This window comes from Miniopterus schreibersii (assembly GCF_964146895.1).
Source record: "Miniopterus schreibersii genome assembly, chromosome: 9".
Classification (NCBI taxonomy): Eukaryota; Metazoa; Chordata; class Mammalia; order Chiroptera; family Miniopteridae; genus Miniopterus; species Miniopterus schreibersii.
Window position 1 is genome coordinate 9,145,883 of NC_138118.1, and position 22,858 is coordinate 9,168,740.

Here is a 22,858-nt window from a genome sequence, read left to right on the forward strand (position 1 = left end):
TCTATCATTCTAAAAAAAGGTTCATTTCCCATCTGATCAGTGACTTATTTATAAATTTCACTTGCGAGTGTGTGTGTGGGGGGGGGCAGGAACCTTCTCCCCTCCGGACTTGGGTCCAGGGCTCGGGGGGCCTGCAATTTAACTGACAATATAGGTGAATGGGAGGAAAGACGAGACTTATTTACACCTGGGTAAGGGTGGGGAGCTCCCAGTAATGAAAAAGTCCTGGAATAGCCAGAAGATTGTATCTCACAATTTAACAAAAGGGTTTTTTTTGGTGTGTTTTTTTTTAGGGCTTCAATGAGAGAGTATGGAAGGTCCTCCTTGGCTTTTTGATGCTAATGGAAATGGGCTGTCTGTCTCCACCAGGCAACTGAATCAGCAGCCAGCTCTCACAGAGGAGAGCTAATGGCAGCTGTGCTTTCAGGAGGCTCTGCCTTAGTCAGAGAGAGAATCTCAGATGAAGTTTCTTACGCATCAAACGTTCTCACGCGCCATAATCTCTATACTAACTCCGTAGGTCCCCAACAGGGGGAAAGGCCCGGTCCAGGTACCTAAAGAGAGAAACCTTTCTGGGATCCGGCCCCTCGTGACTGCTCGGTGCCGAGCATCCAGCGACGGCGGGCCGGCCGGGAAAGGTCAGCTAGAGGCTCCTTCCAGAAGCTCAGGGAGGGCAAACGACAAGGCAGCGGGATGACGGCTGCTTTTAGGGCGGGCGCGGGAGCCAGCGCGCACCCCAGGCGGCCAGGCTTGGGGGACCCTCGGGGGCAGCACTCGGGCTGCAGCTGGGTGGCGGTGGGTGCAGGCCCAAGTGCCCCCCTCGAACACAGAGCGAAGGTCACACAGTTTCCCGCGCAGAGCCGCTGAGCAGATTGGTCACCCCCGGGGCAGGGCGCCCGGCCCGGGGGCAGCGCGCTCGCCGGGGAGGGTGGGGTGGCGAGGGCTCCAGAGGCGGCTCCCAAACTCGCGTCACTCGCCACCGCGGTCGGCTGGCTTATAAAAGCTGCATCAGCGCCCCCAGATAACTCTTGGGCTCCTCTTTCCCCGGAGGAGACCTCACCCTCGCCGAGCCTACAACCCAGCCCGAGCCGCTCGCCTTCTTTCCATCCGGTGGCCGTCGCGGTTGACTTGAAGTCCGGCACAGGGACCGGCTCGGTGGGGTTTCCCCTCCGGACCTGCAGCCGAGCGGGAAACCGAAACCGCTAACGGCGACGGAAAGGCGCGCGCTCGCGAAACCCCGGCGCGCCCCGCCCGCGCCCTGCGCCCTGCGCCCTGCGCGCCGCGCCCCGCCCGCCTCCGCCTCCGCCCCCCGGGGCGACCGTAAGTTTCGATTCCTCCCGCAGCCGAGCGCAGCCGAGCCGCGCCGCGCGCCCGGCCAGGCCCGCGCAGCGCCATGGCGGACCCGGAGGTGTGCAGCTTCATCACCAAAGTCCTGTGCGCCCACGGCGGCCGCATGACCCTGGACGCGCTGCTCGACGAGATCGCGCTCTCCGAGGCGCAGCTCTGCGAGGTGCTCAAGGCGGCCGGGCCCAACCGCTTCGTGTTGCTGGAGACCGGCGGCAGGACCGGGGTCACCCGCTCCGTCGTGGCCACTACCGGGGCCCGCGTCTGCCGTCGCAAGTTCTGCCCGAAAGGCTGCGAAAACCTGCACCTCTGCAAGCTCAACCTGCTGGGCCGGTGCCACTATTCGCAGTCGGAACGGTGAGTGCGCGGCGCGCGAGGGGCGGCTCCCCGGGACCCCGGCTGCGAGGACCGTCGGGGCTGCGAGGACCGTCGGGGCTGCGGTCCGCGAGGGGCGCGCCCTCAGGGGACCGCGCGCCCACGGCCTCTGCCTCCAGCCCCTCACTTCTCAGCCGAGACCCCTTCCTCCAGCGCCTCCAGTCTTTTCCTCGAATCTGGCTAACGTGATGTTGCCTTGGGGGGGGGGGGGAGAGCACCCCTAAGCCCCCGCCCCCATAGGTTAAGAATAAGGTACTTCGGGACCCGCCGGGGCCCCGAGAATTTGGAGGCAGGTCTGGAGACGCAGGTGGACGAGCCTCCACTTCCTGGGATCCCGAGCCTCGAACTCTCCGCCAAACCCGTCTCCGGGCGCGTTCCCCGCGCGCGCACCGCGCCGCGCCTCCGGTCCCCGGCCTCGTGGCCCCTTTTCTGGTCACCTGCGGCTTGTCCGCGCCGTGCGCGAGCAGAACGGTCCTATGCCGGGTCCCCGAGGACGCGTTCCCTCTTCCGGGCGGCCTCTCCTCGGTGGCGGGAGCCCCCGGGGACACTTGGAAACAGTGTGGCTTAGCTCTCAGGCAGCCCTTTCTGGGTTCCCGCTGGTCCCTCGCTGCGCCCTGCGTGGCGCTGGGCCCCGAGGAAGGGCTGCGCTTATTGCCCTGCCGGCCAGGTCAGCCCCCCCCCCCCCGCGAGAGCGCACGCCTTTGGGTTCATCTGTCACATCCATCCTGTCGCAAAGATGGCTCCCCTGTGGGCCTTCGCTGCCACCTGCCCTAGGCCCGCCGTCTGCCCGCGTCGCAGGGGCACCTGCCCCGCCGCAGGCGTCCAGCGCCCCGTCCCGCAGGCAGCGTTTCCGACACTCGTCCCCCCGCCGCCTTCGTCTTTCAGGACGCCCAGGACCACTCCCTAGGGAGACACTTGAGGTTACTCCCCTCCGGGAACACGTGTAGTAAAATATACAAAAGACATATTTAAATTGGTGAAGGTAGATGCTAACGTTTTTGTGTTTTTTTTTTTTAATTTGTTTAGGGTGAAACTAAAAAAAAAAAAAAAAAAATCTTAAAAGTGCATGTGCTTTGTTATTTAAAAAATATTTCCCGAGTACGTTGGGAGACAGCAATTTGAAAGGATTCCGGGCTTTTGGGGAAGTTAAGCGTGTGGAGGGAGACGGCTGAAGCCGCAGGGGCGGGCGCGGGGAAATCGGGAGGGGGGGGGTGCCCTGGAAGGGAAGGAACCTTCTAGCACCCACCGAGGGCCGGAGTGCGAAGGCTTTGTTATCTCGTTTTCTGTTCAGTTATGAAAATTGTTTTTTCAACAACCAGTGTTGGCTTTCAGCCTAGTTAAGTTTTAAATACATATGCTGTTTTTTTAATTTTTCACTAGGGATATTTAAAAAATAACATCCAAGTAGCAAAAGGCGAAGGCTGAGCCCCACGCGCACACGTGGTTTTGCTGCAACAGTTTTCAGATTACGGACAGTTTTGTTTCATTTGTTCCCCTGCCCCACCCCTGCCCCCAACTCCACAATGTGTTATTTTAAACCAGAAAGTTAATTTGCTTCAAAAATACTTGAGTATCTCGCAAGGAGCTATTTTTTACCCCCCAACCTTTTTCATCTCATGACACACATAAACTAATTACTAAAATTCTGTGGCACACCCAAAATTTTTAGGTTTTTTTGCCAATTTGACAAAAACAGTAATATAATTTTGATTCGTTGACACTACGTGGCTATTGTGCATGTTTTACAGATCCATTATGTTTAGGAACTTTGTTTCAGTTTCTTATATACAAACTTTAGAAGCTATTAGTTTTTTGCTTTATGAATTTTAGAAACTTTAGTTTTTTTGTTTTTTGAATTTTATTTTATTTTGCCTGGTTGAAAACATCAAAACCATTTTAAGCTCATAAGTTGCGTTGTTAATCTTTACTTTTCTGTATTTTAAAAGAATATATACAATACAGGGTTCATTTGATCAATGAGACGTTTGGATGGATCCTTTGGAGAATTGTCTACTTTTTTTTTTTTTAGTGAAGTGCTAAATTCTTATTTTTTATTTTATTGGTCTTGTCATGTTTTTTTTAGCTTTTATTTTCTTTACATCACTTTTGAGTCTGAGAATTACAAATTTTTAATTGATGAATGTACACTGTGTCATCACAATAAGGACCCAGGGAAGAATTAAAAAAAAATTTTTTTTTTGCCTCAGAGCCTAGAAAATGTTTTTCCCCCAAGTATGTTTTTAAAAATGTTCTCCCTAGCAACTTATAAAGTCTTATCTTCTAAAACTGAAAGGGTGGGACTCTAAGGACTTGCTTTTTGGATTACAGCTTAATGGGATCTGTTGACCAGTTGGTACCCACGCTGAGGTTGCCGTTCAGTTTGGTAAACTGATGTTTGAGGACAGTTTGCACTGCTGGGTTTATAAAATTGCCTCTGTAGAGCTGTCCTACATAAATGGGATCTCTCCTGTTCTGCAGTTCCCGCTTTTCCCTTACATTGCTGTTAGCCGTACATTTTAGTCAACAACAGGGCTTGCTTTATTGTGGGGTAATTACTTGTTTTGGTGCATCAGTTTGGATATTTCTGTTGGCTTTGCTGAAATATATGCTCGCTGGTGGAGCTCTAATCCCAGTTCTGACACAAACCATAACTACGGTTCGTTGAACAAATAACTGTGTACCAAGCCCTCTGATAAGCACTTGGGAGATGGTATCCAGGTTAGTCTTTACCATGATTCTCGAGGTGGGTATTGTAAGCCCCATCTGAATGTGAGGAAACTCAGGCCTAGAGCAGTTTAGAAATTTACAGAAGGCGCAGAGCAGATAATTGGCAGAGTTAGTCTTGAGCCTGGAGCTGCATAACTTCTTACCTAGCTCCTTGTGTGGTCAGATCTGTGCGTGGAGTGGGACCTTTCATTAACTCAGGTTATTTTTTGGGAAGTGTGATTTCTGTTTGAGGCCTGTTGTCTGTCTGTCTTCAACCAGCTTTGTGGTTTCTGCTAATGTGGCCGTTTCCTCTGTGCTCTTTCCTGTTTGTGTGCCTGTCCCCTCATGTTTCTTGAACTTTTGGGGTGGGGGTAGGTAAATGGGGAGAGAGTTAGGTAACCGTTTCATAAACTGAAACCAAAGTGCAAAGAAAATAGAACAAGCACCGGAGTATACATAGCCTGAGTATATAACAAATTTATATAAAAGAAAATACAGTATAATAAGCTCATAATTCACCTTCCAGAATAAATAAATGTCTCCATTTTTCATTTCTGCTTCTTTTAAAATAAAGTAAAAGCCAGCCCTAGCCGATTTGGCTCGGTGGTTAGAGCATCGGCCAGTGGACTGAAGAGTCCGGGGTTCGATTCTGGCCAAGGTCACGTGCTTCGGGTGCAGGCTCGATTCCAGGCCCTGATCAGGGCCTGTGCAGGAGGCAACCGATCGATGTGTCTCCCATTGATATTTCTCTCTCCCACTCTTTCTGAAAAATCAGTGGAAAAAATAAATAAAGTAAAAGCCATAATAGACCTAAGGTTATTATTTTCTCTCTTCTCGTCACCTTCTCTTCTAAGAAGCAGCCTCAATCACGATTTTGGTGTGTATTCCCCTTCTATAATTTTATAATTTCCTCACTTAAATATTTACATCCATATACAAGATATAGTGTTGTTTTATGTGTTTTAGAATTTTACTCAATGTTCTGTTTTGGAGATCTAATTCATGTCGTCACAGGAGTCTAGCCCATTAATTTTAACAGCTGTGTAGTATTTCGTCATCTGATATATACCACAGTTCAGTATCTGTTCCTCCAATAATGAGCATTTGGGATATTTCCAATTTTTTGCTACAACAAACCATGCTGCCAGGAGCCGTGGTGCTCATGGCAAGAGCTTCTCGGGGCATATCATCAGGAAATGAAGTTGCTGGGTCAGACAGCTGCACAGCTTCAGCTTTTCCAGATTCTAACAAGGTGCAAAACGGCCCTTCTCGGGAGAATTATCTCCATCCGTTGAGGTTTTGGCTTCCTGGCAGTTGTCGACAGTTTGGCTCACATAGACGCACACAAATTAAAAATAAATAAGTAAATGAAGGTGGTCAAACCAATTTATACTTTCATGTTTGAGAGTCATAGTTTCCCACATTTTATGGCCAACTAGCACTTGGTATTATCAGACTTTGATTTATACTGATCTGAAGGAGACAAAATGGTATCTTTTTTTTTAATGGTATCTTTCGTTTCAATTTTAAAAGAACTTTCTCCTTAAAGTTTTATTATGTGATATTTAAGTCTTATGAAAATATATAAAGCATACAGTAAATAGCTGTGTACCCACAAATCAGCTTCAGAAATAGAATATTACACAATTAAACCCCCTTGTATTATCTTCTTGGATTATCTCCCCCCTTGTAGAGGTGATCACTAGGGATAAACACTTTATTTCCTCCAGCTTCCCTGAGAGTATGATTGACTAATAAGCATTGTATATACTTAAGGTATACATTGTGATATTTTGATAAATACGTTGTGAAATTATTCCCTCAACCAAGCAAATTAAACTATCCATCACCTCATCTATTTTCCTCTCCCCCCTTTTTGATGGTAAGAACACTTAAGATCAATTCTCTCAGCAAGTTTTAAGTGTACATTTTTATTAACTGTAGTCACCATGCTGTACCTTAGATCTTTAGAACTTACTTATAACTGAAAGTGGTTGTACCCTTTGACCAACAGCCCTCCCCAAATCCCTGGCAATTCTCTCTTTTTCTACGGGTTTGGCTTTTTATTTATTTTTTAAAAAGATATCTTTATTGATTTCAGAGAGAGGAAGGGAGAGGGAGAGAGAGAGAAACATCAATGATGAGAGAGTCATTGATCGGCTGCCTCCTGCACGCCCCCGACTGGGGATCGAGCCCGCAACCCGGGCATGTGCCCTGACTGGAAATCGAACCTCGATCTCCTGGATCCTAGGTCAGTGCTCAATTGCTGAGCCATGTCTGGCCGGGCTGGGTTCTTACTTTTTTTTTTTTTTTTTAATATCTTTATGATTTCAGAGAGAGGAAGGGAGAGCGAGCGAGTGAGCGAGAGAGAAACATCTATGAGAAAGTCATCATTGGACACCCCCAGCTGGGGATCAAGCCTGCATGTGCCCTGACCAGGAATCAAACTGTGATCTCCTGGATCCTAGGTCGATGCTCAACCGCTGAGCCACTCCCGGCCAGGCGGGTTTTTACTTTTTGAAGAGTCCATGAGGCCAAGGAATGCCCCACCATGTTCTCGACCGGGCTCTGGGTTCCTGGGACCCTGGAGTCCTAGAATTCCCAAGCCTACTTCCACAGCCTGTGTGGGCTTCTTCCCCTGGTCTTCATACACGTCGAAGGAATTTGACTGGCATGTCCATCGCCTCTGCGTGGTGGCACAGAGCCTGGGCTGGGAAAAGAAGTGATGGGCTGGGGCTGGGAGCCTGGACTGAGCTTGCTTCATTCTGCTCTGTCCTATTAGAGAGCTCTGAGGTCTGAGAAGTCTAAATTCCCACCTGGCCTTCCAGGTCTCATTATATGTTTGTCAAGCTAGGAAGATAGAACATGTTGTATTGAACCATTTCTTAGCTTGACTAATTCGTTTTAAGTACTTAGATACTTGGTGCGTGGACCTCTCTTTTATCTTGCCCCAGCCCCCCAGATTTTAGGAGAGGGGCTGCTCTAGTTCATTCGGATGTATAGCTTTCTTTTGTAGGAATGTACACAATTTACATGATCAGTTTCCACATTATTAAAATATAGATCGTTTTCAATTTCTTGCTATAACAAACTGTGATGCGTTGAACATTTTGATATGTCTTTCCTTGTGTACATGTGCGAGAGTTCCCTAGGTATCTAGTAGTGAAATTCCCATACTTAAGTTTTATGCAATAATACCACATTGTTTCCAGCTGTGTACAAGTTTTATCCCAGCAGAAGACTCTGAGAGTTCCCTTGTTCAGTTGATATCATCAGCCTTTATATATTCTGGTTCTGTAGCTCTTTTAAGTCACAGTGCTTGTTTTTCAAGTTTTTCTTAACTTGGCGTCTAATTCTTAGTAGCTGCTTATTTGCATTTTGCTTTTTTTGGTCATCTTAGCGCTCTGTTTAGTTTTTGTCCGTAACAGCCTTCATGTTTTAATTTCTTACCATTGTAAAGTGTATACAGTTCAATGCAATAGGACATTCATGATGTTGTGCAACACTCTCCACGGCCTAGTTCAGGAACATTTTCATCTCCCCAGAAAGGAGCCCATGCCCATCAGCAGTCACCCCTCTCCCCTGCCCACGGTAACCTCTGACCTGCGGTCTGCCTGCAGACTTGCCTATTCTGAAGGTTTCCTTTCAATGGAATCTTACAAGCTCTGTTGTATTTTGTCTGGCCTCTTTCACTTAGCACAGTGTTTTCAAGGTTTGCCTTTCACCTTTGCATGTCATTTGTCATTCGTGTGGGTGTATTTGCCCAGGTTTCGTTTTCCTGTAAGTTCCTTCTGTTGCTAAATGTGCTCAGCCCTTGAGTCATGTCGTCAGGCCGATGGCCTTGGAGACATGCTGTTTTCTGGGACATAATGGCACAAAGAGGTGTGTACCCCGTAAGAAACATTTGGAAAATTTTGTTCTTTTTTGATTCAATTCGCATTTATTTTAATTTGATCGAATTTGACTGTCAGCCCTGGGAGGTGTGGCTCAGTGATTAGAGCGGCGGCCCATGTACGGAACGGACCCCTGTCACTAGAGGAAATTTTGATCCTGTATACCCCTATTATGTATATATTTATTTAATACAATGTATATAACTCTTTAATTTTCTACCTTTAAAGAAACTTTAAAATCAACCTTGTTGAGGTATGACTTACATACAATAAAATGTACCCACTTAAAGTTACAGTTGAAGAGTCTTGACAAATGGATACACCCGTGTACCCGCCATAATCAAGATAAAGAATATTTCAGCCAGTCCTGAAAGTTCTCTCGTGCCTCTTCTAAATTAACCAGTTAATTGCCTCCACCCGTTTCAACTCAGGCAATGATTTTTTCCCCCCACTCTTTTAGGTAGAAAATAAAGAGTTACAACATTTCCCCCCACACTCTGATGGATCAATCTTGGGAGCAGTTCTGTTAGAACATGCTGTATTTCTGAATCAGTGGGGGGAACTTAACTGAAATGCAGATCCCCAAGTCACATCAAAACTTCTGGTTCAGAAGGAGTTGGTTGGTTTTGTCCGTCCCCCTAAGGATTCCTTTGCAGAGAGGCTCAGGAGCCACACCTCCAGGAATGAAATGTGGGGAGCACCTCCAGGCAGAGTGCAAAAGCAAGGTTTTATGTGGCTTTATTGCTTGGGGCAGGGAGTAAAAGAGAAGTGGGTTCTCTGGGACAGAGCAAAGACGAAGGACTGTGTTCTCCAAGGTTAGGGTGACCTACTCACTGCGTATCTGGGATAGAATCACAAGAGATAACAGGAAACCGTGGACGCTGTGTCGCAAACCGTAGACTATTCTAGAAGCTTCTGCCCCTTTCTCGCGAAAGGAATCCTCAAACACTGCTAGGCACTTACTATTTCTCTCTAGTTTATTTCACTGTTCTTAACTTCCTAGGGGATTTCTGTTGGAAGTTTCGCCCGGGGAGAAGGGGCCTGTGGGAGGAGAGGAGCCTTGTCTGACCTACTTCTTATCTAGTCATCAAGATTTTGGCAATCCTGCCGGGGCCGCCTCTTTACTCTGGGCACTGGCTGTGTGTTTTCTCTGTCCTGATACGGGTACCACCCGACTCTTGCTGCTCATGGAATCACTTGCAAAATCTTTAAAACATACTGGGGCCTGGCTCCCACTCCCTAGACATTCTGATTTAATGGATACGAGGTATGACTTGGGCATTGGGATTTTTTTTTTTTTACACTTTATTTTTATTGTTGAAAATATTAGGGATTTCTTTTTAATCTTTTTTTTTTTTTTAAAGGCATTTTTTTTTAGGAGGTGACCTTTTTTTTTTTTTAATATATCTTTATTGATTTCAGGGAGAGGAAAGGAGAGGGAGAGAGAGAGACAGAAACATCAATGATGAGAGAGTCATTGATCGAGCCTGCAACCGGGCATGTGCCCTGACCAGGAATCGAACCCTGATCATCTGGATCCTAGGTCGATGCTCAACCGCTGAGCCATGCCCGGCCGGGCTCTTTTTAATCTTCACCTGAGGATATGTATACTGATTTTAGAGAGAGGAATGGAGAGAGACAGACAGACAACAGTGGGAGAGAGAAACGTGGGTCCCTTGCTTCCCATAGGCACCCCAACTGGGGATCGAACCCGAAACCTAGGTATGTGCCCTGACCAGGGATCGAACCTGCAGCCTTGGCGTATCAGGCCGACGCGCTAACCATCTGAACTCAACCCGACCAGGGCTAGGTTTTTTCATGGACGACACTTTATTCTTCCGACCGGTATTCTCTAGATTTTATCTTTCACACATCCTGTTTCCTTTTTCACCAGGCTTATACCATGGTGAGCTATTTCCTGTTTTCTGTATAAATTAACTACCTCTTTGTTTTTTATCAACCCCCCTACCAGGTGTTGGGAAGCCTAGAGGCTGAGGGAGAGTAGGGAAGGGGTATTTGGATACAAATTACTGTCAAAAAGCAAGACTTGCCCGGCCAGGTGTGGCTCAGCGGTTGAGCATCGACCTAGGATCCAGGAGATCACCATTCGGTTCCTGGTCAGGGCACATGCCCGGGGTGCGGGCTTGATCCCCAGAAGGGGGTGTGCAGGAGGCAGCCGATCAATGACTCTCATCATTGATGTTTCTTCTCTCTTCCTTCCTCTCTCTGAAAGCAATAAAGACGTTTAAAAAACAAAAACAAGACTCTCCCTTGGGTTACCGTCCCCCCCCCACTATCTTTCCTCCGCAGGTTGGGGTGTGGAGCCCAGAGCCCCCCACTGTGTTTACTGCTGCGAAGTGCAGCAGCTCAGAGGTGGCCACTGGTTGAGGAACCTCACTTAGAATCTAATCTGACCACATCCCGCCCTCCTCTCAAACTAAATGAGTCTCTGAGGGTGTGTGTGGCCCAGGCTTGGGGATTTCCAAACACTCCGGTCAACGTAAGAAACGTTCAGACCTGTAGAGAACCTTTATGAGTTTTATTTGAGCCAAACTAACCACTATTGCCAGAAAGCAAAACCTCAACGGATTGAGAAAATGCTCCAGAGAATGGCAGTTTTGCACCTTACTTTCAATCAAAGGGGGAGGCGTAAGGAGGTTACATGAAATCTGGGACTGGATAAAAAATAAAAGGAATGGACACATACTTGTTTTACATAGGTGGGCATAGGATGGTCAACAGTTAACAATGAATGTAATAACGAGGGGACTTGTGGTCTCTGCTGTCCTGGGTGGTTGTGCTTAGAGGGGTTGAGGGGGGATTTCTTTGATATTCCAAAGATGTATTATCAGGTACTTTATCAAAGGTGCAAAAAAAAAGACCCCAGACCTACTCAGTTAAGGTCAAGATTGAAAAATACTGGCCTAGGATATGACTACCCACAGTTAACTTTTAGCTAGAAAGTTTTAATTTCAGACTGTCCTATGTGACTACTTTAGGCCTCTGAGTTTGTTAGGCCACCACGAGCTCGTCAGGTGCAGCATGTGGCCCCTTTTGACACCACTCCGCAGGCTGGGCCTCATCTGAGGTGGGGGAGGATGCTGCCAAGGTTCAATTACATTTTGTTCTGTGGCTGGAAGAGCTGAGCGAGAAGGTCATTTGTGTTTAAGCTTTAGGCCTGAGATTCCTGAAAGAGACAGTTCTGCCTCTTTCAAGGCCACCTTTGCTGTTTTCAAAAGCGATCTTTTATCCCAACACCCGGTGTTTGAAGTTTATCTGCTCCAAGTGCAGGCCATGTCCTGGAGACTTGTTTTTCCCGCCGCAGTTCTTAATAGTTGGTAGGTGGGCTCTTGACTGTGCCAGAGGTGCGGACCCTGTTGTCCGTGGTTGGAGAAGGTGACCTTGAATCTAGTACTTACAGACCAGCAGCCTTAGCGTCATCCAGGAGCCCGTTAGAAATGCAAATTCCCAGACCTACTGATCAGAAACTCTGGAGGTGGGGCCCAGCAGTCTGTTCTAACAAATCCTCTAGATGATTTTGATGTGGATGAAAGTCTGAGATTCACCCAGTACGTCTGGGATGGGGCCTGAGAATGTGCATTTCTGACAACCTCCCAGGTGATGCGCGTCCAGGGACCTCACTGGCTTAGAAAACCCCAAAGAAGCCCAGGGAAAGTTTCACGCTATTTCTTGGCTTAGGCCTCCTAGCCAGTATGAGGGACCTGGCGCTGGGACGAAAGTGATCAGAAGTGGAAAGGAAACTTGTGCCACCTTACACCCGAACATGGAGGCGTCAGCCCCTGACCGTGACCGCGATCACGTCCGGTGCTGCTGAGCATGTGTGCTCAGCGCCGATCACAGAAAATCGTTTGTCTTGTCTTGTGCCCCTTCATATGGTTTACATGCGTCTCTCTCCTTGGACTCTGCTCTCAGTTTCCCACTTAGTACAGTGGCTTAAACAACCCAGAATGGCTTTGTTTCTTTTTAATTTGGAAAAGTTTCAGGTGTCTGTTTTTGTTTTTTCCAGATTAGGTTTTTGTTTGTGTTTTCAGATCTGGGTTTAATGATCAGATCTTTCTTTTATTTGAGTCACCTTTGAAGTCTCATTTGACGCAGCCTCAGTTTCCCAAAGTAAACAGTAAACTGTCACCTCATAGGATTGTCGTGAAGACTAAATTAAATAACAGATGCAGAGTTCCTGTCAGTTAGGAAATACGTGATAAATGTTAATTTCTGTACCTCTGGTCTTACTCCCAAATAAGTGAGCACAAACCGCCGCCCCCCCCCCCCCAATGGCTGATCAATACGCTGAAATTAGGGCAAAGATAAAGCTCTGAGAAGCTGGGAGAAGTCTAGGGAATGTGGGAAAACAAGCAGGGCTTCCCAGGGAGGGGAGTAGCCTAGAATCTAGAGGAGCGGCCAGTTTGCCTGAGGATGGAGAAGGGAAATGAGAAGTGAAACTGGGCCCCCAGGCAAGCAGCGTCAGGGACCCAGCCGGTGGGCTCTTCCTCAGGCATGAGTGTCTTGGGTGGGCTTGGAAAAGCCGGGGCACTCAAGGCTTCTAGGCAGAGGGCCCCCCATTAGGCTTCCTGGCTGCCTTTAGTATTTAGAGGAAATACTGACTTAGTATTTAGAGGTGCCCACGCCTCGGCTAGGACATGACAGACACATGGGTGTGACCAAAGCTGCATCTCTCTGGGACCTGGGGGGGCCTGGGTCGTCTTCTGTCACCCTATTTAGGCCATGGGAGATGCCATAGTCTTGTCTCTGTGTTCAGGATGTCTGGATTGGAGCTAAAGGGAAAGCGGAGATTCTTAATTCCCTCTGATTAACACCTGTCAGATATCTCAAGGCAGAGGGCAGGACCCGTCTCGCTAGCGGTGGGGGGGTTTCAATGAGGTCACTTTCAGCTCCCATGTCCAGAGGGTCCTTAAGGGCAGTGGCCAATGGCACGAGAATCCTTCTGCGGTGATGATGCTCCACACATCTGGTAAAGCCGTGATGGAGGGGCCTTCCTGCTGTAGTTTCTCTGCAGATCCCCCCTCCCATAGGCCTTGGGGGAGTGATAAGCTGGAGTCTTAGCCCTGCTGCTGAGGGCACCGGGTAGGGGTGGGGTTGCTGGGAAGCAGTTATCTAAAACCCCAGAACCCAAAAGCAAGCAGAGAGCTGAGGTCATCTTTATCAAGGAGTGCCAGGAACACACCGAAAGCCAGGGCCACCTGGTGGAGAGAGCCCGGAGGGGGCCCGCCTGGGGAACCGGCTGGGATAGAGGCTGTTGCCAGGGCCTGACCGGCTGCCCTTGACTTCTCCAAGGAGCTAGTGCGTGGGAGGGCTGCTGGGTGCGGCTGGTGACCCTGTGATTTTTCCCTGGAGGCTCCACAGCTAGAGCTTAAGGCAGTTCCAGAGGGTTTCAGAAATGCCTTGCAGGCTGACAGCTGCATAAGAATCAGTGACTTTTACCTTAGATGTCTACATGTAAAAACAAAGGGTCAAGCCCGGCCGGGCGTGGCTCAGCTGTTGAGCGTTGACCTAGGATCCAGGAGATCGAGGTTCGATTCCCGGTCAGGGCACATGCCCCGGTTGAGAGCTCGATCCCCAATGACTCTCTGATCATGGGTGTTTTTATCTCTCTCTCCCTCTCCTTTTCTCTCTCTGAAATCAATAAAGATATATATTTAAAAAATTAAAAAACACACACAAACGGTCAATTTCAGTAAGATAATTTTGCAAGGTCATTTGCATTTCTGTTTACTAGTCACAGTTGAACTAAAGGAATAGTGGCAACAGATAAATGTGTTTAATATTTGGAAAATGAAAGAACTATTAAAGATTTTTAATTCTCAAGAAGGAAACTAGAGCAAGACTTAAATAAAAGGAGAGGTTTGTTTAAGTGCAAATGAAAATATGTCTATTATATACTTAGCGAAGAAGTAGCAGAGTCACAAAACTCAATGTTAATGTGCTCGTAGGGAAATAATCACACTCACATACTCCCACCTTACTTTGGATAGCAAAGATCTAAATCTCTGCCATTTAGTATGGTAGCCACTAAGTCATGTGTCTATTCAAATTTAAAGTAATTAAAATAAAGGAAAATAGAAAATTCAGTTTCTAAGTCTCACAAGCTGTTTTAAGCGCTCAGTAGCCATATAGGGCTCAGATGAGAGAGCAATTCCATCATCATAGAAAGTTCTGTTGGGGATAGTGTTGACCTAAATCATCAAAGCCTTCAAGTGAGGGGGATTTTTTGGTCTTCCTGTGGAGCTGTTTAAAGTAAACAATTAAGAGCTTGTTTCATTCCTTTGTAGTAACAAATCATACAGGTGTACATTGGTGTATAAGATGTAGAAGAGATAAAACAACACTTTCGTATAATTAAAATCTTTGATAAATGGAATTGTTTTCTCACTGACTCGATTGTTAGTCCGTAGATGTGTTATCCTAGTTATTCTTTGTCTCTCTCTCAATGGGCAATCATTTCTAAGAAATTGGTTTCAGGGTGTGTGTTTTTTGCTAATTGTTCCTCTTTTCACATTAATAATGTAGTAGATGAAATACTGTTTGAAGAAGTATTGCAATAATTTAAAGTATAGGTGTGTATAATTTTTGAAAAAATACTCAGCCACCCCCTCCCCCCCTGTGTTTCATCTATTTATATATATATATGTAAAAGCCTCACCCAAGGACATGCTTAGAGAGAGGAAGGGTGAAAAGAGAGAGAGGAGAGAGAGAGAGAAATATTGATCTGGCTGCCCTTTGCCTGCCCCGGATCGGGGATTAAACCCGCAACCCAGGCATGTGCCCTGACCCGGAATCGAACCGGCAACCCTTCAGTGCACGGGACGATTCTCCAACCAACTGAGCCACTCTGGCTGGGCCATCACTTTATATTTTTAAAGTGTATTCCTTAAGCAGGACCAATCTGTATTAGTTATCAAACGATAGGGATCTTGGTCTCCAATGACTCCCAAGTTCCCGGGATGGTTTCTTTTTTCCCCCCTGTGAATTGGAAATACTGACAATTTTGAAATTTTCTTTCAGAAATTTATGCAAATATTCTCACAATGTCCTCTCGGAAGAGAACTTTAAAGTCCTGAAACAACACCAGCTCTCTGGACTGAACAAAGAAGAATTAGCAGTGCTTCTCATCCAGAATGACCCTTTCTTTATGCCTGAGGTAAGCTATGATTCCTTGGTTTAAAAAGCAGGAAGGATATGTAGCTGGCAGTGTCATATCATGGATGTGTTGGAGCAGGACCAGGAAGAAACTCAGAGTTAGCACCAGGGCTCTGCAGAGGACAACACCCACAGTTGAGTGACCTAAGAGATTCCTGCAATTTATTTCCTGCTTGAAGTTTTATAAGAATTTGAGTCTGGGATGCCTGCTCTGCTAGGCTGCTAGGGAGCCCTGTGTGAGCAAGTGTGATCTGAAGACGCAGTAGTAGGACTAACTGATGCTTTATATAATGGTGGCCTCCGGGAAGAGGTGGGCTTTGAATGAAGGTTTTGGAAAATGTCAGGGTATCTTGGTTGAAGGTACAGGCTAAGCTGTTGTAACAAGGAGACTCCAAAATGTAGTGATTCAAATAGAATATAATTTTATTTCGTTATCACTTGATGGTTTAGATCAAGTGTCATCAGATTACAGCCCCTGGGCCAAATCCAGCCTGCCATCTGTTTTGTTTTTATAAAGTTTTATTGTAACAACACAGTCACACCCATTCATTTACATATTATCTTGCTGCTTTTTTTTAAAAAAAAAAATCTTTATTGATTTCAGAGAGAGGAAGGGAGAGAGAGAGAAACGTAAATGATCCCCGACTGGGGATGGAGCCCACAACCCGGGCATGTGCCCTGACCGGGAATCGAACCGCGATCTGGATCCTAGGGCGATGCTCAACCTTTGAGCCACGCCGGCCAGGCCGTTGCTGCTTTCTTGATACAAGGGTGATCTGAGTAGTTGCAACAGAGACTGAATGGCCTATAAAGCCTACAATGTTTACTGTCTGTTCATTACAGAAAAAGTTTGTCAACTTTTGGCCTTGCATAGGTGTAGGCAGGCAGGTGCCCAGGGCTGAGTAAGTGGAAGTGGTGGAAGGCAAGCAGTTTCCTTCTTAAATGATGCGACCTGGATATTGTATTCACATCTGCTCCCGTCTCATTGGCCAGAGCTTATCACAGGATCGCACGTAGCTGGAAGGGAGGCTGGGAAATATAGTTTCTGGCTGGATAACCATGTGTCCAGCTAAAACTTGGGAGCTTCTATTACTAGAAGAAAGATGATTAATCATCATGGCAGGTGATTAACATTTTCATCCGTGCAACAATATTGACTTAAAAATCAGAGGATGCTGTTTAAAGAAGGGTATCTGACCTAAGAAAAATCCTTGAGTAGAGAAGTTAACCTTAACCTCACACAGAAAAGGCACAGAAACATAATGGAAGACCCAAGTGCAGTGGGTGGAAGAGATGAAGATCAGCAAGGTTGAAATTCAGAGGTGCCTTAATATATGACAAGATAGCTCTTAGGGACCCCTGGAGGGTGAAGTGCTTTGTGACTCTAAGCCCGGTGTGTTTCCCTGAGGATTTAAAAAACTTGTGACCTGAGGGGTGTTTTTGAGCTGACCCTTGAGCTCAGGACAGATAGGAATGCAAGGGACTCCATAAAAATTTGTTTGGGGAAGGGGAGGAGGGGAGGAAAATACATCCCATCTCCTCTCCCCACCCTGTGCATTCTTTCATCTAGGTGCTTGGATTTGTCTCCATTTCCAGGAGCCCAAGGTTTAGCGGTCTTGTCTTGGGATATCTATGGCCCTTGGCCGTCCCATCCCATCCCCCCATGGCTACCAGCTTGGGGAAAATGCCTTACACACCAGCCTGGTTAAAGGTCCTATTGACAAATAGGCATCCTCTCTTTTCTTTTTGTGTAAAGGAATTAGATGAAGACTTGTTGTGACACTTGAGAAGAATGTTGACCTGTGGTCCACCCTTAGTCTAGTGTTAAACTTGGAGGTTTGGGAACGTTACTCATCGAGGGCTGATCTCTGCTTCAGTTCTCCAAAATCAAGAACTTCTTATATCATGTCCCTGGAGAAAAAGGGAAGTGGCCACTCCTTCTCCTCTAGGGAAGGGGTCAGCAATTAAGAACCTACCAGAAGGTGCTGTTCAGAGATCCCAAAAGAGCCCATGGACAAAGGCACTGTAAGGGTTCTCTTAGGGGACGCTCTTCTCAGCCTTTCATCACACACAGAGTCCAAAGAAGGGGGCAGTGTCATCTGAGGTTCCCTTTCTCTTTTAAGAATTCAGTACCTATGATTAGAGGGTGGGGTAGAGAGGCTCTTGCCTGAAGTTTATTTTTAGCTAGTATCTAAATTGCCATTTACCACTGGTCAGGGTTAAGATCACAGACTGGGAGACTGCACCGTTTCCTGAACTACAGGAGCCTGAGGAGCTGGTTCCTTTAGTGTTCAATCAGCGAGAGCATCGTTAGCTTAAGTGTCTTTTTGAAAATGCTGGGGAAGAGAAGTCTTTGTAGAACTTTAGCAGGAGGGACTCAGCCAGGTTCAGCTTGTTTCAGGAATAGTTGGTCAAGGATGGTCCTTCTCTGTCTCAAAGTCCTGACTCTGCCACTGACTGCCTGTGTGATCTTGGACAAGGCATTTCATTCTTTCAGGTCTCACTTAATTTGTTGTCTGTTTTGCATTTGTTCAGCTACACGAAGGAGTACCAGAAAGTGGTAGGCACTGAGCTAAATCTTGGAGGCAGCAGTGGCCACGACACACTCCCTGCCCTGAAAAACTACAGATCTTCACACTTTTTCACTTTGCCTTGACCTATGAGAACCTAAAAGCATCAGGCAAACATGGCTTCCTGGCATATAAACTTGTGAAATTGAAATGTGCTTATGCAAGGAAGAAATGTTTTCATTTGTGCTGGCCTACTTAAGGCCAGGAGCAGCCTTATTTAAATATCAGCATGGTAATTGGAATGTTAAGGTATCATTTTTGGGGTTGCTAAGTGTTCTTTTTTTCTAGAGCCTCTCGGACACCTGTTCTCTAGCTTTTTAGTGTGCATTAGCATCACCAGGAGGGTTTGTTCACATACATTGTGGGGCCCCACCTTTGGTGGTTCTGACTCTGTAGATATGGGGTTTGCATTTCTCATAAGTTTCTGGTGGTGCTGATGTTGCTGGTCAAAGCCACACTTTGAGAACCGCTGGTCTAGAATCAGAATTCTGGGTAATAGACTCTATAACAGTATCTCCTTGGGTCAGATTTTAGAGGTTGTCTGTGTGATTACATTGTGTGGCTAGAGTCCGGATTCCTGTCTTTACCACACCGATAAATCACAGTAAACAGTGTTGATCTGGTTGCTCAGAGTCTGTTGAAACATCTTAGGAATGTTTTGATCTTTATGATTCTTCACATCATGATTCAAACATTTGCATCACATTTTATATTTTGCCCAACACATTCACATATTTTATTATTGAATCTGCTCAACAGTGTGGTTTAGGTAGACGGAGCAAGTGTTTTCCTTTTACAGCAGAGGAAACAGAGCTTGAGAGTAAGTAATTCAGTGAGGTGGTTCTAGGTTTGCAGGCTTTTATTTTAATTAAAAAAAAAATTTATTGTTGAAAGTATTACAGATATCCCTCCTTTTTTCCCCATTGATCCCCTCCTGCCCACATCCCCCCCAGCCTTTACCACACAATAGTCTGTGTCCAGGGGTTATGCAAATATGCATATAAGTTCTTTGATAATCTCTCCCCTCCCACTCCCCCACCCCTGCCTTCCCACTGACATTCATCAGTCTGTTCCATGCTTCTGTGTCTCTGGATCTATTGTTCCTCAGTCTATTTTGTTTATTAGATTCCACATATGAGCGAGATCACGTAAAACTGAATCAGGAAGAATCGGAAAACCTGAATAGGCCAGTAACAACTGGTGACGTCAAAGCAGTAATAAAAAAAACTCCCAGCAAAAAAAGGCCCTGGTCCGCACGGCTTCACAGGGGAGCTTTCTGATTCTTTAAGTTTTAGGGTAGATACTTTACTAAAAATTTTTCTTGCCTTTTGAGGTAGGCCTGTAGTGCTATGAACTTCCCTCTTAGGACTGCTTTCACTGTGTCCCGTAGATTTTGGGTGGTTGTGTGTTCATTTTCATTTGTTTCCAGGAAGTTTTTTCTTTCTTTCTTGATATTGTTGGTAACCCATTCATTGTTTAATAACATGTTATTTAGTCTTCATGTATTTGAATGTTTTTGAGTGTTTTTACTGTAGTTGATTTCTAATTTCATGCCCTTGTGATCTGAGATGCTTGATTAGGTTTGCAGAATTTTAAACTAGTGTCTTCCAGTCCTGCATCACATGGTGTGGCCTCGGGCTTAATAATGTTTGTTCTGACTTCCTTTTAGTAAGAAGTATATCTTTGTAGAAAATTTTACATATCTATGTAAATAGATACATATGTATCTACTTATATATGTATCTATATAGATATATATGTCTATGTATGTAGATAATTTGACATAATTTAGATATATCTATATATCATATATTCATTTACATAGACGTATAACATTATTTCCTTTGGTTGAGCTTTTGAGAAACTTGGCCACATTCTGCCTTAGCAGAGACTAGATTCTCGATTTTCAACAGTCGCAGGGAAGACCCACCTGTCATTTTAATTGTGGAGTCAGTTGATATCTGAAGGTGGGCCTTCCTCTTGGGGGTGCCCTGATAATGTAGGGCTCACTTTGGGTCCTATTGGGACCTATCTGTAGCTGGCCATTTTACTTTGATTCTTCCAAAGGATTATCAAATTCATGTTGCTTTTAGTGAGTCCGAAGACTCCTTCTGCCCCAAAGAAATGATCAATCGAATGTAATTCATTAAAGGCTGTGGAAGATGCATGCATTATTTGTCTATCTGCTTGCTTCTGAAATTTTCGTACAGTCAGACTTTCCTTGACGAATGTGTAGCAGGTACAGGAAGGTGTTCTGTCTCTGACGCTCATCCTCTCCTCTGCAGATTTGCAAAAGTTACAAGGGAGAAGGTAGAAGACAGATTTGTAGCCAGCAGCCACCGTGCGAAAGGCTCCACATCTGCGAGCACTTCACCCGAGGGAACTGTGGCTATGCCAACTGCCTCCGGTCTCACAACCTGATGGACAGAAAGGTGCTGGTGATCATGAGGGAGCACGGGCTGAGCCCCGAGGTGGTGCAGAACATCCAGGACATCTGCAACAACAAGCACAGCCGCAAGAGGCTGGTGCCCAGAGGTGAGTGCTTGCTACTTTAAAAAAATAGATTTTTTTAAATCGATTTTTATTGATCTTTAGAGAGAGGAAGGCAGAAGGAGAGAGAGAGAGAGAAACATCAATGATGAGAGTCATTGATCGGCTGCCTCCTGCACGCCCCCTGCTGGGGATCGAGCCCACAACCTGGGTATGTGCCCTGACCGGGAATCGAACCAGCAACCTTTATGGTGCACAGGATGACACTCAACCAACCGAGCCACACCGGCCAGGGATACACTTCCTACTTTTCTTTTTTTTTTTTAATATATCTTTATTGAGAAAGAGGAAGGGAGGGGGAGAGAAGATAGAAATGTCAATGATGAGAGAGTCATTGATCGGCTGCCTCCTGCACGCCCCCTGCTGGGGATCGAGCCCAGCAACCTGGGAATCGAACCTCGATCTCCTGGATCATAGGTTGACGCTCAGCCGCTGAGCCAAGCTTGCCTGGGCACACTTTCTACTTTTTAATGAAATAAAGAGAAATCACCAGGAAAGAAAAACCACCTACTGTCACTCTACCTCACCTGGTAAAACTCTCTTCATTTTCCCTTTCCCATCTTGTGCACATTCATACACAATTTTTACGTAATTACAGGGGTGGGCAAAAGTAAGTTTACAGTTGTTCGTATGGAAAATAATACAGTAATTAACAAGTAGGAATACAGAATAAACTGTGTTTTGCCTACCACTGTATAATCATGTGATTTTACATTTCGAGTTTCATGCTAAGCACTATTTCCTCCCCCGCCAGGTTTTTAAAAATGTTTATCATTTTTCTAAAAGCTTTTTTAATGAAAAAAATATATAAATTTTTTTTAGATTCACCATTTGTTCACATTTTGTCACATTTGTTTTAATTGCTTTCTCTCTGTATATGTCCATATAGATAGATACATACGCACACATATAACATTTTTGTGTTTAAAGCATTTGAGGTATGCAGCCATCAGGAGACGCCACACTTAAATATATCAGCATGTCCCTCCCCAAACCAAGGCAGTTCTCTTACATAAACCACAATACAATTACGCGAAGAAATTTAGTGTTAATATATGCAATTTAATTTATTATTCTCAGTACTGTTTCTTTAAAAATGTTTTTGTTTTTATTTTTTAAACTGTGGTAAAGTAGAAGATACCATTGACTGTTTTAACCATTTTTAAGACAGTTCAGTGCATTAGGTACATTCACATTGTTGTACAAGCATCACCACCATCTGTCTCCAAAACTTCCATCTTCCTAAACAAATTCCGTGCCCATTTAGCAATAACCCCATTTCCTCCTAACCCCGGCCCCTGGCAACTACTTTACTTTCTGTGTCTATGAATTTGATTGCTCTAGGAAACTCAGAGAAGTGGAATCATACCGTATATGGCTTATTTCACTTTGCATAATGTCCTCAACTTTCATCCAATCCATGTGATACCATGTTAGAATTTCCTTTCTTTCAAAAAAATTGTGTATATATATTAAAATTTTAAAAACTTGTGTAAAAATACACAACGTACAGTTTACCATCTTAGTAATTTCTGAGTGTTCAGTGGCATTAAGTACATTCACGTTGTTGTCCAACCAGTCTTTCCATCTTCAAAACCAAACTCTACCCATTAAACAATCATTGTCCATTTCCCCCTCCACCCAGTTCCTGTTGACCTTCATTCTAGTTTCAGTTTCTATGAATTTGACTATTCTAGGTTACTCAGATGAGTGGAATCACACAGTATTTGTCTTTTTGTGACTGCCCTGTTTCACTTCGCATAACGTCTTCTTAAGTTCATTTATGTTATAGCCTGTGTAAGAATTTCCTTCCTTTTTTTTTTTTTAAAAAAAAAAATGTCCTTATTGATTTCAGAGAGAGGAAGGGAGAAAAGAGATAGAAACATCAATGATGAGAGTCATTGATCGGCTGCCTCCTGCTCGCCCCCTGACTGGGGATCGAGCCTGCAACCCGGGCCTGTGCCCTGACTGGGAATCAAACTGCGATCTCCTGGATCCTAGGTCGATGCTCAACTGCTGAGCCACACTGGCCGGGCAAATTTCCTTCCTTTTTAAGGCTGAGTAATATCCCATTGTATGTATATACCACCTTTTGTTTATCCGCCGATGGATATTTGGGCTGCTTCTACCTTTTGGCTACTGTGAATACTGACATGGTATGGTGTTTTGAACATCGGTGTACAAATATCTCTTGGAGACCTTGCTTTCAATACTTCTGTGTTTATGCTCAGAAGTGGAATTGCT

The 22,858-nt window shown here is 45.5% G+C and overlaps 1 protein-coding gene across 2 annotated transcripts in view; it reads left to right on the forward strand.

Moving 5' to 3' along the window:
- The first annotated feature begins 1,300 nt into the window (after positions 1–1,300).
- Positions 1,301–22,858, forward strand: part of ZC3HAV1 (zinc finger CCCH-type containing, antiviral 1) — a 42,310-nt gene continuing 20,752 nt past the window's right edge. For both annotated transcript variants that reach the window (XM_081147905.1, XM_081147906.1), the window contains exons 1-3: positions 1,301–1,701; positions 15,360–15,495; positions 20,350–20,599. In XM_081147905.1, the coding sequence (XP_081004031.1) occupies positions 1,394–1,701; positions 15,360–15,495; positions 20,350–20,599 (694 nt within the window). In that variant the 5' untranslated portion in view covers positions 1,301–1,393. The remainder of the gene's footprint in view (positions 1,702–15,359; positions 15,496–20,349; positions 20,600–22,858) is intronic.